The 18206-nt window shown below is 39.8% G+C and overlaps 2 protein-coding genes across 3 annotated transcripts in view; both read right to left on the bottom strand.

The window, feature by feature from the left end:
* LOC144633700 (uncharacterized) overlaps window positions 1-1108 on the bottom strand; it is a 28205-nt gene extending 27097 nt beyond the window's left edge. Inside the window, exons 1-2 of the mRNA XM_078492594.1 lie at window positions 1030-1108; window positions 421-495 (exon numbers count right to left, since the gene is read on the bottom strand). The gene's annotated coding sequence lies outside the window, so the exon portion shown is untranslated. The remainder of the gene's footprint in view (window positions 1-420; window positions 496-1029) is intronic.
* Window positions 1-18206, bottom strand: part of LOC144641677 (uncharacterized) — a 64040-nt gene that overhangs the window by 8952 nt on the left and 36882 nt on the right. The window contains exon 4 of one of the 2 annotated variants that reach the window (XM_078500726.1): window positions 1631-1785. The exons of the other annotated variant lie outside the window; for it this stretch is intronic. Within the exon in view, the coding sequence (XP_078356852.1) occupies window positions 1653-1785 (133 nt within the window). The 3' untranslated portion in view covers window positions 1631-1652. Of the gene's footprint in view, window positions 1-1630; window positions 1786-18206 lie in introns of those variants that run through there. 2 annotated transcript variants of the gene reach the window in all.

Here is an 18206-nt window from a genome sequence, read left to right as displayed (position 1 = left end):
ATTGCTAGCTAGCGCGCATGCATGGAGTTCACAGCAAGGGGGAAATTTTCAGCACCAAGGAGTTTTTAAAAGTACTGACTTCTTTGAGTCAAGGAAGGAACCCAGAAGTCAAATGCGCTTCTTCATGGTACGTATTAGAGACTTCTCATCAAAAACGTCAAATTGTAAATGCTAAAATGAGAGCTTTACAACTCACTGGTAAGTGTGAAGCATGCCCTAACTTGAGTGAGCTTTTATTCGCGTGACCTGGTCTCGCGTGACTCACTGTTAGCGTTCAAACAAAAACGACAATGAAAATCAGTCACGCGACTCATGCAAATCTCTCGCTGTGAATTCTAAGTATTTAACATGGGCTATACATGCACAGCTATCAGTCACGAACATCTTACGGTTTGAACTAAGATAAATATGTAAACTTACCGTGTAACGTTTCCTTATCTTCTGGTAAAAGTGAAACCAAAAGTGACAAACCGAAATAACACTGAGGGACTTTCCCTGCAAGACAAGCGCCAGACAAAGAACAATACAAATTGCAACCAAATTTCAAACACTGTACAAAACACCCTGTCGAATCCAACGAAATACCTTCTACTAAAATATTTTACATGCTTCTCTATCTCCATTCTTCGTTAAATAAAACAGGTCAGTCCAATACATTGAAACTTAGATTGTGTTGTCGACTTATTAATCGAATGTGCATCTCAGCTTCCTGTCATAGAAAGACTGACGCGACTTGATCAGAAGACAAATAAGGTAGCGAAAACAGAACTGATATTGCTCGGTCTGTTGTAATTCTTCATTCTAACTTCAAATCACGAAAGCTTTTGACGTTACTCACTTCATCATGCAAGAATTAATCAATTACATGTTTTCGCTTTTCAATCAATCAACGGTAACAATCTCAAGTTTGCGATTGAATATTACTTTGGCTTATTGGTGCCGTGGCTATCAAAAACGTACTATAGAGTATAAGCTTATTCCAAAATGGTTAAGATAAAGACCATACAATACAAGGTTAGTTGTACTTACCACGGCGAAGTTCGCTCTGGAAAGTGAAACTACGAAACACTCGCAGGGGTTCTCGACACATTCCGAGAAAGTGCACTGATTATCATATTACCTGTAAGTCATGCATGTCACACAAGATTGGCGGGATGCGGGATCGCATAAAAATCGAGTCGCGATGCGGGACACGATCGAGAACGTTCTAGGCTTTGGTAGATTGTGCTAGCATAATTTTTGGCATAATTGGAGCATAAATTCATAAAATTTAGTAAATATGGTGTACTTTCTACAGAAATAAATGAAATTTAGGTAGTTTGTTCTTGCAATGCCTGTTTTAGCTATACAATTGTGATTGTTAAGTCGTTGGAGGCATTTTACAAACGGTTCAGAGATGCGAGCAGCTAATTTGGACAGCTGACGGCCGTGACAAACTGCCATAAAAACAAATAAATTTACAACAACAGTTTATTTGAAAAACATCATAATTTGGTGTCGTTATTGCGCACCTCTATGTACACAATCTACGTCATTTTGTGAGCATAATTTCGGAAATCAGAAGCATAATTTGGGAAATCTGGCATAATTTATGCATAATTTGGCAACATTTTGAGCACTGTAAAGTAAAGATTGGGAAGCGAGCAGACAGTCTATTCTTCCACTGGATTTGCTTTTAGAAACTGACCGAACTGACAGGCCTCCTGTTTTAGTTTTAACGCTGCCAGGTCCATTTCGCACACTGATCTCTGCCTTTGAAGGCTGATCTCGTTGTTTTGAAGAAGTCTGTAAAGAAACAAAAAGCATAAAATGATTAGGCAATCATACTTAGGTAACTTGCAGCTCGGTCACATTGTAGTATGTGGTGCGTAACACACATGACAAACTTGTATATAAAGTGACTTTCCAGGACGTTTTTCAAGGTTGCCTTTCATAAAAAAATTCTTTTTATAGAAGAAAGAGTAATAGACTTTGTGCCAATGCGTGTGGAAAATTGTGGGTCACCATTTTCCCTTTTGATTGGTTATAACTGGAGTCATGTCTTTTATTTTATTCATTAATAACGAGTATTCTCTTTAATTCTCCGAGCGTCAAATTAATGGAGAAGAAGACAAACAGACAAACAAATCAACAACAAAAAGTGGCTGGGGTAAAACGACCACGAGAGACTAGGACGAAACGCTTTGCTCCCAACAAATGACAACGAGTTTGAGTTGCATGAAAATGGACCTGTAGGTAAAACTCATTTTCATATGAATGGTTTCGCACCTAGACTGGTTTTGAAACAGAGGCAAAGGGTAACTTGGAAATGGCCTATTTGCGCGGCCTCCATTTTTCTTGCACGCAATTTTTGTTTCCCTGTCAGTCTATTTTTAAATTACTCGGTCGTTTGAATGTTACACTATATACAAGATGCGAAAGGTTTGTGATAAAACAAACAGAAATATACCGTATAAGCGCCGCCCCCGAATAAGCGCCGCCCTCGAATAAGCGCCGCATCTGGGACAGAAACGTTAATAAGCGCCGCCCCCGAATAAGCGCCGCAGTCCTGATGCGGCGCTTATATGAGAAATTCCGTTAAACGAAAAACACCACTACAAAACCACTCTAAAACAATTTTGGACATTTCTTTCCATAAAAAGCGATGTTTTGAAGTTCAAAGTGATTGTTTTACCGCTCGCCCATTTGTTTTCTATCCAACATTCTTACAATACGCAGTTCTGTAAATATTGTGAAGGCAGCAAACTTTGCCAGGACAGCTAGCGCTACTTCTCTCTTCAACAAGAGACGAATACTGACACTCAAAAGACGCTATTTTCGATAACTTCAAAATATTTATATATTCTTTGTGGCGTCCAAATTTTAAATAAGCGCCGCCCTCAAATAAGCGCCGCCCTTCACGCATAAAAATTAAACAAAACAGTGCAATTTTATTCACCTGAGTTTGCGAAGCTTGCTACAAAGTGAGTGAAAACACTGCATCAATCAACGAAAGTCGTAAACAAAGTGTCCGAAGAGCTTTACAACTTCTTGAATCTGACATACTCCTTTCCACTATTTCGTTCATACTTCATGGCCGTGTTTTCTTTTCGAATTTCAGCATAAACGGCAAAGAATTGCATTCAGCTCGTGGCGATGAATATCTGACAGATTTCTTGCTTCCCTTCGCTGCACTTACGTTCACCCAAGTTTTGTACTATTAGAGGCGTTTTGCTCTTAGTTTTTGCTTCTTAGTGTAGCTAGCTCCTCCTCTGACAACGTAGAAAAATTCTCTTTGTTGTTACTATTGCTGGAAAGCTCAAAAGGAATGGAAAAACGTAGCAAACTTGCCTTAAAAATTCCGCCATTGTCGACTAACAATGCGACAAGTGTACCGGGCTGACGCTATGCTTAATGCTAATTGGCTGATATCCGTCACATGTCACTTTTCCTTCGATTTGATTGGCTGAGACAAAACTGTCCAATTTTTCTTAAATTGGACAGTTTGTGCATTTTACCTGAAAGTCCTATTCGAAACTATCCAAATTTAATCCCAAATTGGACAGTTCTCAGAAATTAAGGAAAAATAGCTTCGCTGACAATATAGGATTTACTGACAGCTATATAATTATAAAACTAATCCCTCATAAAAATAGGGAAAAATCCCACATTCACAACAAACAAAAAACTACTCATTTCCGCGTAGGAACGCCAAACGGCAGACGGCAGACGGCAGAATGGAGTGACGGATCGTACGCGACGACGTCAAAAGTCTTTTGATCTTCTAGTTCTTTTTTTAAAAAACGCGTCTGAATTTTTGAAATAAAAGCACGTTAAGCACTACTTGAGGTCTTATCATTAATTTTTTATAGAGCTGAACCACTCTAACCTTGAAAATTCTCCTCGGTTTGCTAAAACAGCGAGATTTGAAATGATCCACAAGCTGCACGTGCACGCAAACGGTAAAAGATGGCGAGAGCACTCGTAAGCAGCGTGCTTTATACTCTCTTAATATACAATCTTCTTTCACTGTCCCAAATCCACGCGCGCAATTGGTTAAAATAGATCACGTGATTTTGCTTTACCTGTCGTCAGCAAACTCCAACAGTGCAGTATTGACAATAATGCACAAAAATCGTGCATTATTGAAAATGTTTTCAGCTTCAAGGCCTGTAGAAGTGGAAGAAAAATATATTCCTCAAATTATCAACGATCCAATACCAAACAAAATCGAAGAGGATAACAACTTGAAGCTCTTTCATGTTCAAAGGTAACTGCAGCTCAATAAATACATTTTTGTGTGCGATTGACTTGCTTGAAGTTGCTTGATTGTGAAAGCCATCGACTCGCTTTGAACAAGTTCTCGCTGACTGTATTTATGAACGACCACAGCTGATGAACGATTTTATGAACCATTTTAAGCTTTATTTCTGTACGGCTTATTTGTTATTTTTATATTATTGATATAATCCCGTGTAATTAAACTTATGTACTACCACACTTCTTATTTTTAAATATTAAGCTTATTGTTTGAAGTTCGTTAAGTCGATGATCGCTTGCAGTATACTCAGATTTAGCCTGCGAGCAGGCTCCCGATGATGTTTTCGGCGAGCGGAGCGAGCCGAGTTATGTGTCGGGTCGGGACTCAAAATCGGGGGAGCCTGCGGACAAAGCTTTTTTGCCGCCGTTCCGTGCACGAGATTCTAGTGCAACATCTGATTGGTCGAATCACTGACTGTTGACAGGTCTTATCAACATATCTCAATTTGCCGACACCGTAAATATACACGGACGCGATGGAATGCGGCTTATTATGAAGTGAAAACATGGCGTCTTTGCGAATTACGAACGATCTCTTTGAACGTGCGTTGGACGATTCTTTAAAAGATTTCGTCCACATACGACAGATTAAATCATGTGGTGCCAACATTACGCAACGAACAAAGGAGGTTAAAAATCCTAAAAATCGAGCTTAAAAGACAGAGCGCTCGATCAAAATAATGCTAGAAGCATAGCCTTTACAACACAGAATGTCTCTCTGAAACCAACTTTCAGCTTTTTCATAGTAAAGCTGAAACAGTCTCTGGCTAAGCCGGACAAAAGATAAATCCGTGATAAGACAATACATCTTGCATCAGTATTGATTAAAATGCCGGGCCCGGCTTCAATAAAATGCAAGTAGTTTACATTTTCACGGAACATTTCAGATCTTGTCCTTCCAGGGCGAACATTTTGAGAGCCTAAAGCATATCTTGCAAATAGAATTGAGCCAAAACAAACTGAACTAGCACAACATGTGGCAGAGTACAGATTTAGAGGTGTCATTCAACTTTACAAACGGAAACCACGCAGCGCGGACTAATGACCTCTAGACACTTAAATGGCCACAATCTTACGGCTCTATTCAATACATAAAGCCTCCAAATAATAACAGTACCCTCAGAAAGAAGTCAGAAGCAAACAAGGTCGAAAGACCGAACTCAACATAAAACGGCAAAGTTTACAAATGTCACGAACGTAGGAGTCGTGTAGGCCCGTCACTTTTATTTACCATAAACTGAATGAGAGAGGCGAACAGCTTGTCGAGCACACGGCATGCAACAAAGAACTGAAAACCCCTCTTTCTTTTCTACTTGGAGTTTCCCTAATGGTCGCGGGTCGCGGGTTTCAAGTCGCGTGTCGCGGGTTTTAAATAAGTCGCGGGTTTTGAAAAAGTCGCGGGTTTTGAAAAAAGTCGCGTGTTTTTAAAAAGTTGCGAGTTTTCAATAGAATGCATTTATTTCTCAGTAGAATTTATTCAAACAAATTTAAACCGGTTGCAAAGACGCCGGTTTTAAAATGATCGCGTTTTCTTAGGAACTACGTTACGAAGTAACGTTGCGAGTTAGACAATCAAATTGCGAAGTTCGGAACAAACTTCCCAAACTTTGCCGACTGAACTTCTGAACTTCCCAAGTTTGCAAGTTGAGGAGGAACGAGACACGTTACAAAGTGGTGGCAGAAATATAGATTGAAAACAACGTTGCGCGCGAGCGATCATGAAGTTGAACCAAAGTATTCATGATTGAACACGTACGGTTGATAAATATATTTTACCAGTATTCTGTGGCAAAAACTCTTTAAAATATTTTTAACTGGCGCAGATTTTAAAAACCCTTCTGTAGTTATGTTGACAGAAATGGTTTTGCTTCGCTAAACCATCGGAAGAAAAAACGTACCATAAAAATAGAATTGAGCCGTAAACGTGTCGCGACTTTTAATTCAAATTTGTCTGACTCTTTCGCATTTGTATAAAATTAATTTCACGTGAAGATCGGTAAAGCCGTCCAGTTTCATTCGGTTTACAAACGCAGAAGACTTGACATTGAAGTTAAAGCCTCACAAAATTTTAAAGATGTATTTGCTGTATATAAAAAGTTAAATTTGACCAAATTTCAGCCGACGTAAAATTTATTTATCGGCAGATCGCTCATGCGAAACGACGTCAGGCTCTTCAACTTCAACAAAATATTTTGTAACTCTAGCCACTGGAATCGCTGGAACATTACCGCTGCTGCTATGTTTTCTTCACCTGAATTTCCGACATGACCATGACTTTCGAGCAACATGTCTTGTTCCTCCTCAACTTGCAAACTTGGGAAGTTCAGCCGGACCAAAGTTGGGGAGTTTGTTCCGAATTTCGTAATTTGATTGTTTAACCCGCAAAGTAATTGGCTACTTTGTAACGTAGTTTCCAAGAAAACGAGTTTCAATTTGTTTGAATGAATTTTACTGAGAAATAAATGGTTTCTATCGAAAACTCGCAACTTTTTAAAAACACGCGACTTTTTTTAAAACCCGCGACTTTTTCAAAACCCGCGACTTATTTAAAACCCGCGACACGCGACTTGAAACCCGCGACCCGCGACCCGCGACCATTAGGGAAACTCTTCTACTTGTATTCCAAGGATTTCCAAGGCCTCTGCCACGACGACGCTATCTTGTCCGGGGACAACAAGAAGTTCCTTATTTTTAGAAACATCGAAAACCGGCACAGAATTTACCCTTTTTGAACTGCTCAAAGACTTTTTACAAAAGCGGCAATGAGGATCGCTCCGATCCATATTGGAGAAAAGCGCGGTTTTTTCCCGCGAGCTGTCATTTTCAAGTACGCTCTAATTACATTCCAATGCATCTAGGCGGAGAAGGTGGAGTTGATGACACGTTGTCGACAGATTAGTGACAGATGATGACAGGTTTATAAAAAGGGGCGGAATGGCTGCCTCCATGCTTTGTCAACAGGCTCTCTCTCCCAGCCCCCCTCCGCTCTTCCTTTTTTCTTTTTTTCGCCCCCTCCCCGAACGGAGAGCCTGTTCACAGGCTAACTCAGATTGTATATTAAAAGGGTTAGAGTCTGTCCGTTCGTGTTTTGTTGACAAATACACGCACTTGCTGGCCTCACAATGAACTCGAAATTTTCAATACTGCACTCGGCTACGCCTCGTGCAGTATTGAAAATTTCTCGTTCATTGTGCGGCCAGCAAGTGCGTGTATTTGTCAACAAAACACTCACAACAGTCTCTAACCCATAAATAAAACCACGCGGGATGTTGGGAGAACACACGAGACTGAAAAGCTTGTAAATCTCGAGCCGGAGGCGAGGGATTTACAAGCTTTTAGAAAGTGTGGTCTATTTCTTTTATGAAATAACTATAGAAAACGTTCTTCAAAAAAATAGGAATCTGTTTTATTTTTCGTGATCAAATGTCTTATTCTCAACAAGTTCATCGGATGACGCGGCAAACCAATCACAGCGGCCGAAAGAATAAAACACAGATTCAGCTCCACACACAAAATCCACAAAAGTTCTCTTAAAGCTATGAAAGTCATAAGAAAGGAAAGGAAAAAGACAAACTGTCACGGTATAAAATGTATTCAACGATTTAAAAGTTCTTTGACGTGGAAATCTAGCAAATTATGGCCGGAGTCATTCATCGCGAAAGTAAAAGCGGGTAAAAGAAACACGAAAACTTTGGAAGTTTACAAACTTCACAGACTGACGAAGGTATTGAGAATAAAGGTTAGTTCCACCAACAGTGCTTTAGAAATTTGTTATGAATTTATTTGTTCCATATTCTTTCGTTTACGCCGAATAACAGACTTGGGAGAAAGCACTGAAAGCACGTAAAACTGAAAATATAATTCAAGCGCGTACAAGAACTCAGCGTTAGGTTCTGCCATCAAAATAATTCATGTTCATCGCGACCAATTTGATCAGTTTTAATTCCTTTCATATAAAGTTTCCGAGTTTATGTTGAATGGAACCATATCCATGTTTTTAATATTTTTCCAGTCCAGTGAAAGCGGACCTGTTTATTGTGTTCCTTCTCATATGTTTGTCTCTGCGTTTTCGTTTTTTCTCTAGTTCCTCCTTCGTGGTGGGCAGGAAAATTCAATTTTGTGATCCACCCTCAGTTAATTTTCATGATCATCTCCGAGAATCATATATCCTCCGTTTTAACCATCAGATGGACCAAAAGAATACATTAAACTAAGTTTAATTCTTCGTCCTTATGCGTAATCCAGCGTAGTGCGGCCATGTCGGGACAGAAGCGGGACTTTACCGGTACAATAGTACATAGGTTTTTGAACAATAAGAGCGCGCGTAGTATCTGAGTTATTTTATAAACTCTCATATAGCACGCTGTTTAAACCAATCAGAGCGCTCGTTAGATTGTCACTTTATTATAAATAGAAATGGTGGAAACAACGGAGCTGCTAATAACTTGTAATGACGTCACAATTATACTGGCGCGCGCATCAAAGCGTGCGCAATGCATTGTCATTTACGACGAGGTCAAAACAAATGCCGGGTAGAGTATTCGGGAAAAGCCTGGTTTTCACTAGCGACGCAAGCACAAGCGCAAGCACAGCCCCAGTCACGCAAAAAGGACAAATTTTCATCCTTGTGCTTGTGCATCTGACTGTCGAAATGGAATTCGAGAAACAATAAGAATGGCAGATGACAAAAAAACGGATGACGAAAAAAATGCATATTGAAAAAAGGCAAACCAATAAAGACAGTTTTTCGCTGCAAACATTATCATTTAGGGCACATTTAAAATCCCTAATTAGCAGATTCACCTTACAATAAATATCTGACCATCCTCTTGCTAATATGTCAAAGTGGTCCCATTTGGAAACAAGGAGCGAAAGAAGTTACAGGTTCAGAAGAGGAACCCGTATGCATGAAAATGTCGTCCCCGAACATATGCCGTAAATATACCGAACATATGCCGTAAATATACCGAACATATGCCGTAAATATGCCGAACATATGCCGTAAATATACCGAACATATGCCGTAAATATACCGAACATATGCCGTAAATATGCCGAACATCTGCCGTAAATATGCCGAACATACGCGGTAAATATGCCGTCGCCGAAAATAAGCCCACCTGAAAGGGGCGTTAAGCAAACAAAGCCCACGGCTTATTTTCGGAAATTTAGGGCCTGTTTACATGGAAGGCGGGTGCCCCGGCTAACCGAGTTACCCGGCTAACCGAGCTACCCTGGGCGAGCCAACTTTTCATACGTTTCTTAAGAAAACGTATTGAAGCCTTTACATGCTAGAAGGGTAACCCGCCTTGCCGGGGCACTCGGTCTACTTGCCCGGGGCACCCTTCTAGGCGGGATAGCTTTTTGCCATGTAAACGGTTATGCCCGAGCTATCCCGGCTTGCCGGGATAAGTTTTCGCGCGTGTTTTTAAACTAAATTTGAAGTTAATGGCATAAAATGTATAAATTCTGGACCCAAACAGTGCTATTTGACCAAAATTAGATCAAATTAGTTTTATCTGTAGGCTGGAAATTTTTTCTTTGAGCAAAAGCTAATTAATTCGAAATTTTCGTAGGAATGATTATCCTAACTCACGAAACAACAAATTTAATTTCAATTTGGCGGCCAAAGACTGTTGAATTTCGATTGAATTTCCCCATAAATGGACGTACTAAAGTTCTAAGAGCTTGCACATCAAAATAAAATAGGTTTGAAGACGGCTAGCCTTGATTATTTAGTTAAAAGTCATATTTTTCTAAAATCATTTGGAGCTACATGGTTTTCCCACGCTGTGACACGCTTCAATGACGCTGTCTCAACTCGGGTAGAAGGGCTGTGAATTCTGCATGTAAAGGCGGGCTATGTTTCATCCCTTCTAGCCGGGTAACTCGGTTAGCCGGGGCACCCTCCCTCCATGTAAACAGGCCCTTACAGTATATTCCTCTCTCTGGCGAATGAAAACATTTCTATGTTGAATGCAGCCCGTTAACTTGACCATTCACAGATCCCGTACAATCGATATAATGGAATAATAAAAAAGGTAAAGTTTGCATACGAGCCTAGTGGCCCATCAGGCCGGAACTTATCCCAGTTTCCGTAGCATGAAGCGACTAGGAGTATTTCTACTCCCCCTGGATGGGATGCTAGTCCATCGCAGGGGAGTTTCCCTAATGGTCGCGGGTCGCGGGTTTCAAGTCGCGTGTCGCGGGTTTTAAATAAGTCGCGGGTTTTGAAAAAGTCGCGGGTTTTGAAAAAAGTCGCCTGTTTTTAAAAAGTTGCGAGTTTTCGATAGAAACCATTTATTTCTCAGTAAAATTCATTCAAACAAATTTAAACTCGTTTTCTAGGGAACTACGTTACAAAGTAGCCAATTACTTTGCGGGTTAAACAATCAAATTACGAAATTCGGAACAAACTCCCCAACTTTGGTCCGGCTAAACTTCCCAAGTTTGCAAGTTGAGGAGGAACAAGACATTGCTCGAAAGTCATGGTCATGTCGGAAATTCAGGTGAAGAAAACATGGCAGCAGCGGTAATGTTCCAGCGATTCCAGTGGCTAGAGTTATAAAATATTTGGTTGAAGTTGAAGAGCCTGACGTCGTTTCGCATGAGCGATCTGCCGATAAATAAATTTTACGTCGGCTGAAATTTGGTCAAATTTAACTTTTTATATACAGCAAATACATCTTTAAAATTTTTGTGAGGCTTTAACTTCAATGTCAAGTCTTCTGCGTTTGTAAACCGAATAAAATTGGACGGCTTTACCGATCTTCACGTAAAATTAATTTTATGCAAATGCGAAAGAGTCAGACAAGTTTGAATTAAAAGTCGCGACACGTTTACGGCTCAATTCTATTTTTATGGTACGTGTTTTCTTCCGATGGTTTAGCGAAGCAAAACCATTTCTGCCTCATAACTACAGAAGGGTTTTTAAAATCTGCGCCAGTTAAAAATATTTTAAAGAGTTTTTGCCACAGAATACTAGTAAAATATATTTATCAACCGTACGCGTTCAATCATGAATACTTTGGTTCAACTTCATGATCGCTCGAGCGCAACGCTGTTTTCAAACTTAAAAGCTTGATTGCAAATCATGCAATGTTTGATACCCAATTTGAACATGTTTTTTTTTTTCAGGACGTGATGCAACAGACGGTATATGTAATCCTTATACTTACTGTGGGTCAGAACGTTGATACCGACGCCGTGCTAAGAAGCCAGAGCCCGATTCTTATTGCACGCACCAGGGACCCCTTTTCGTCATGGAAACGAAGACGCTTTGAGCTCAAGTAACTAATCCCTAATTAGTTTCACACATTCACACATTCCTTTGCGCACCTAGAGTGTGTACACTAATCCAATCTGTCAGATCATCTGTCAGCGTTGTTCATTTTACCAAAGATCAGTTTTCGCGGCAGATATGAATTTGGAAACCACGAACATGATCAATTTACTTTATTTTCGTCCGCGACAATGTGTCGATACTAAGAATCTCCGCCATGTTATTTCGTATTTTTTCGCCATTGCTTGTCGTAAAAACGAAATGGTACACTTTGAGCGATCGTTTGTGCTGCAAAGAACCAAGAAAATTCGAGAAAATAGTGTGTTTACCCTGTTCACCGACGAAATTCGGCGATTAAAGTTCGAAGATCTACGCGACTAAAATGGCGGGCATGTACCAGAGTGTTTCGGCAGACGAAGCTGGAGAGGTCCGGAGAATATTATGTGGGGACGTCTTTCGCAGTGCTAGCCGGACATTCCGCTCGAAGAAATATTTCTGAAGTCGAATATTTTCGATCGAATGGATTTTTATTACTGATTAAAATGCGCCATAAACAGATAAATATGCGAGTCGACGTCTTGTACCACAAATCAAGTTCCGAAGACCGAACTGTTGACGCGGAAGACCAGGATTCCTCAAAATCGTGTCCATTGATCGAAGAGGAGGAAACATCTTCGGTACAAACAAAAAATTGAATGAAAGTTGTTGCCCGTCAAGCACAAGAAGCCCGCCACGAACAAACAGCGCGCCAAAATGCTCGACGCTAACCACTGGAAGCCCGCCTCAACTTAATAACGTCCCAGACCATTCTACTGCTTCTTCCTTTCAAGATCACCTCGAAGTCGGACTTATCAATTTCAGATTTTGCAAATGCAAGTTGTGCCCAAGCGACGAAGAAAAGGAGAATACGACTGAAAGTGGAAACTATCTTGAGCCGATGTCGAGAATTTATGCAAAGGTCGTGGGGAGCCATCGGGCGAATTGATTACCCTTTCTATTACAGTGGATGGAAGAAAACATACTGTGAAGTTTAAAGGTAAATTAATACTCAAGGTTTGTTAGAATCCATCGATAGGAAAAAATGTGACCAAAGTGTTATTAGGAATTAAAGGGTTTCCTCTCCCTAGTATTATAAGTATTATAAAAAGTATTATAAAAAAAGGACTTAAAAAATCTTTTAAAACTGTTCGAAGTATTATTAGGAATTTAGGGGTTTCCTCTCTCTCTGAAGTTTTCAGGCGGCGCGCCCAAGCTTCTTTGGTGACGAAATCCACTTATTTTAATGTTTAAAGTATTCTAAAAAAGGACTTAAAAATCGTTTAAAACATCTGAAATTGTTTGAAGTATTTTTTTAGGAATTTAGGGGTTTCCTCTCCCTCTGAAGTTTTCAGGCGGCGCGCCCAAGCTTCTTTGGTGACGAAATCCACTTATTTTAATGTTTAAAGTATTCTGAAAAAGGACTTAAAAATTGTTTTAAACATCTGAAATTGTTTGAAGTATTATTAGGAATTTAGGGGTTTCCTCTCCCCCTGAGGTTTTCAGGCGGCGCGCCCAAGCTTCTTTGGTGACGAAATCCACTTATTTTAATGTTTAAAGTATTCTGAAAAAGGACTTAAAATCGTTTAAAACATCTGAAATTGTTTGAAGTATTATTAGGAATTTAGGGGTTTCCTCTCCCTCTGAAGTTTTCAGGCGGCGCGCCCTAGCTTCTTTGGTGACGAAATCCACTTATTTTAATGTTTAAAGTATTCTGAAAAAGGACTTAAAAATTGTTCTAAACATCTGAAATTGTTTGAAGTATTATTAGGAATTTAGGGGTTTCCTCTCCACCTGAAGTTTTCAGGTGGCGCGCCCAAGCTTCTTTGGTGACGAAATCCACTTATTTTAATGTTTAAAGTATTCTGAAAAAGGACTTAAAATCGTTTAAAACATCTGAAATTGTTTGAAGTATTATTAGGAATTTAGGGGTTTCCTCTCCCTCTGAAGTTTTCAGGCGGCGCGCCCAAGCTTCTTTGGTGACGAAATCCACTTATTTTAATGTTTAAAGTATTCTAAAAAAGGACTTAAAAATTGTTTTAAACATCTGAAATTGTTTGAAGTATTATTAGGAATTTAGGGGTTTCCTCTCCCCCTGAAGTTTTCAGGCGGCGCGCCCAAGCTTCTTTGGTGACGAAATCCACTTATTTTAATGTTTAAAGTATTCTAAAAAAGGACTTAAAAATCATTTAAAACATCTAAAATTGTTTGAAGTATTTTTTAGGAATTTAGGGGTTTCCTCTCCCTCTGAAGTTTTCAGGCGGCGCGCCCAAGCTTCTTTGGTGACGAAATCCACTTATTTTAATGTTTAAAGTATTCTAAAAAGGTTTTCCAAAACTCGTAACTAACAGTAGTAATAACCTGAAGCTTAACTTTTAATGAGTTAATTTACATGACGGCCTTTTCTATCAAGAATCTTATTGCCGGTTTTCCATGGTTCCTTTTTAGGGAAAAGATCAGGCTACCAAGACCATTCAATTTCTCGCGTGTTTTGTTTTTTCCTCGACCGATTTCCAATAAAACCTTGTAATCAGCTCTCTTAACAGGTTGAACTTTGACGCTTTAGTAGCTACGATCTGTGGAAGCTTCAAGGTCATTCACTGGGTCCTGACTCTCCACACCTTCAACTTCTTCTCTACCATTTAAGAGTAATGACTGCTTCAACCTCAATAGGCCATCAGAAAAGGTAGCGATGTTAAAAATCCGATAAGAGAGGTTATGATCTTTGCCCTTCTTTAATTGACTTCGGAAAAGTGGTAAAATGAAAAAGCTTTCCCCTACATCGCGCATGAGGTACATAGCGGGGAAAGGCAGACCCATCAAGTGACGTTTATCTGATACCAGTGGAGCACTGATATCACGAGCATTAGAAGTTGGAAGGTTTGACATCCTTGCTATCAAGAACATTGCTAAAAACTACCTTGCGACCAATTCAAAAACGTCCGAAGCTGACCGAAGACTTGCAAAAGACCATTGAACTGATTAAGCCCTTGTATTAATTTTTAAATCGGCTTTGTGGTTTTCTCCGCCAAATTCTCTCGGCCATTTTATTTTTCCGTCGGCAAATCGATCGGAAGCGCAAAATAGAAAATATCACGAGTCGCGCATAAAATGAATTTCAGAGTCCGTGTATATCGACTAAAATCAAATCGACTAAAAGCCCGTTTACACAGTGCGACTGATTTGTCCGCTCGATTTGGCCCAGATTTGATTAGAAAATAAGACTGCAGTAAAAAAGGGCCGAGTTTTCAAAAATCTTTGCAGTGTCACAGATATTACAAATCAAGCCGATTTTCATTCCATTTAAATAGGAAAAGAAAATCGAACCAACGAATCGCAGCGAATTGCTTCAAAAAGCAAATCAGTCCGACAAATCGTAGCGTATAATACGTAGCTGTTCTTTCACTCGCTGTTATAGTTATTATAACTAAACAGGATATTTTCTTGAGGTTGAAAGAAAAGTAATTAAAACTTAAAGTGTTGACAGCTACAAGACATGTTTCAAGCTCTCTTGGTAAATATATCGTCTTCGCTCGAAACAATAGATTCACACCAAGCGTGTTGCTAATCCCCCACAAATATTTCTGGAACTCGGCCGTTCAACGGCGCCTTATGCAATAAGAAGCAACCTCTGGCTTGAAACAACTATTTTGAAACTCGAGCAGCTAGAATCGCTGAAATATTTCTGCCACCACTTGGTAACGTGTCTTGTTCCTCCTCAACTTGCAAAATAGGGAAGTTCAGAAGTTCAGTCGGCAAAGTTTGGGAAGTTTGTTCCGAAGTTCGAAATTTGATTGCCTAACTCGCAACGTTACTTCGTAACGTAGTCCCTAAGTAAACGCGATCATTTTAAAACCGGCGTCTTTGCAACCGGTTTAAATTTGTTTGAATGAATTCTACTGAGAAATAAATGCATTCTATTGAAAACTCGCAACTTTTTTAAAACACGCGACTTTTTTCAAAACCCGCGACTTATTTAAAACCCGCGACACGCGACTTGAAACCAGCGATCCGCGACCCGCGACCATTAGGGAAACTCATCGCAGGGTTACCCGCCAGCATTAAATTCGGAGTTTCCCTAATGGTCGCGTGTCGCGGGTCGCGGGTTTCAAGTCGCGTGTCGCGGGTTTTAAATAAGTCGCGGGTTTTGAAAAAGTCGCGGGTTTTGAAAAAAGTCGCGTGTTTTTAAAAAGTTGCGAGTTTTCAATAGAATGCATTTATTTCTCAGTAGAATTCATTCAAACAAATTCAAACCGGTTGCAAAGACGCCGGTTTTAAAATGATTGCGTTTTCTTAGGAACTACGTTACGAAGTAACGTTGCGAGTTAGACAATCAAATTGCGAACTTCGGAACAAACTTCGGAACAAACTTCCCAAACTTTGCCGACTGAACTTCTGAACTTCCCAAGTTTGCAAGTTGAGGAGAAACGAGACACGTTACAAAGTGGTGGCAGAAATATTTCAGCGATTCTAGCTGCTCGAGTTTGAAAATAGTTGTTTGAACAAGCACGGCGTCGGTATCAACGTTCTGACCTACAGTAAGTATAAGGATAAGGATTACATATACCGTCCGTTGCATCACGTCCTGAAAAAAAAAAACATGTTCAAATTGGGTTTCAAACATTGCATGATTTGCAATCAAGCTTTTAAGTTTGAAAACAACGTTGCGCGCGAGCGATCATGAAGTTGAACCAAAGTATTCATGATTGAACGCGTACGGTTGATAAATATATTTTACTAGTATTCTGTGGCAAAAACTCTTTAAAATATTTTTAACTGGCGCAGATTTTAAAAAACCTTCTGTAGTTATGTTGACAGAAATGGTTTTGCTTCGCTAAACCATCGGAAGAAAACACGTACCATAAAAATAGAATTGAGCCGTAAACGTGTCGCGACTTTTAATTCAAATTTGTCTGACTCTTTCGCATTTGTATAAAATTAATTTTACGTGAAGATCGGTAAAGCCGTCCAGTTTCATTCGGTTTACAAACGCAGAAGACTTGACATTAAAGTTAAAGCCTCACAAAAATTTTAAAGATGTATTTGCTGTATATAAAAAGTTAAATTTGACCAAATTTCAGCCGACGTAAAATTTATTTATCGGCAGATCGCTCATGCGAAACGACGTCAGGCTCTTCAACTTCAACAAAATATTTTGTAACTCTAGCCACTGGAATCGCTGGAACATTACCGCTGCTGCCATGTTTTCTTCACCTGAATTTCCGACATGGACATGACTTTCGAGCAACATGTCTTGTTCCTCCACAACTTGCAAACTTGGGAAGTTTAGCCGGACCAAAGTTGGGGAGTTTGTTCCGAAGTTCGTAACTTGATTGTTTAACCCGCAAAGTAATTGGCTACTTTGTAACGTAGTTCCCAAGAAAACGAGTTTAAATTTGTTTGAATGAATTCTACTGAGAAAAAAATGCATTCTATTGAAAACTCGCAACTTTTTAAAAACACGCGACTTTTTTCAAAACCCGCGACTTTTTCAAAACCCGCGACTTATTTAAAACCCGCGACACGCGACTTGAAACCCGCGACCCGCGACACGCGACCATTAGGGAAACTCCGTATTTATACACCTGGGTGGAGAGGCACTATGAGAGTAAAGTGCCTTGCCCAAGAACACAACACAGAGTCCGGGCCAGGGCTCTAACCAGGACCGCAGGACCATTTCAATAGAACTTCAATAGAGTGGAGGTTATCAAATTCATAATCATTACAGTGAAGTCAACCTGGAAGCGAGGTCAAAAGCAATCCAGGGTCTTCTCCACTTTCAAAATGGCGGCTGGTTGAAAACTCGTCGCCGAGAAGACTCTGGTGACGAGGTTGAGGTCAAATGTTCTGTTTTTCAAGGAGGATCAAGGAACTACAGTTTCATATTCCCCTGAGGAAATATATGGTTCCGTTTTAAGAAACGACAGCCACGATTTAGTCTACTACAATAAACGGCAACATTGCCGTTCTCTTTTTAAGGTAAAAAATCATCGAAGCGGTTATATGAAAAAATAACGTTTTAAACACAGCCTGAAAGTAACCTTGGAAATGGCTTGGGGGTTGTGGAGAGGGCTAACCGACAATAAAAGGACACGCCTCCACCCACCTGACCACGGCGCCTCCAATTCTCCAATTTTTTCCAAGTCGACTCGAGCGGTTGTCCGATTTAATTCCAATGCGTGAAGGACTTACTATTAACTACCAACTAAGAATAGAAACGCAAGACTACTACATTAAGCCTTCACTCGTCTTTATTCAGTTATATTTTGGAAGACGTTCACTTCATATAGCTACAATCCCGGACAAAACCAGTTGAGACAAACAGATTTCACAGATAATAAGCGAATGTCGACCCTGACTGGCAGGTTTGTTAAAAAAATGATATTCCCCTCTCCCCAACTCAATGTTGTTTTATAGGGTTTGCAATTCACCAGGCTTTGTTTCCATAAAACGACAATATTGACAACATTGAAATAGGGGAGGGGGATAGACAAAAATGAGCTGTAGTACCAAAATCGGTGAAAATTAGCAAAGCATTTCAACCGTTTTGTCCGAAATTGTAGGTTTAAAATCATTTACTTAACTGGAT

The sequence above is a fragment of the Oculina patagonica genome, chromosome 1 (genome assembly GCF_052425735.1).
Source record: "Oculina patagonica isolate OP01 chromosome 1, crgOcupat, whole genome shotgun sequence".
Classification (NCBI taxonomy): domain Eukaryota; kingdom Metazoa; phylum Cnidaria; class Anthozoa; order Scleractinia; family Oculinidae; genus Oculina; species Oculina patagonica.
Note: the sequence above shows the minus strand (reverse complement) of the source record. Positions and strands in the feature narration are given on the sequence as shown.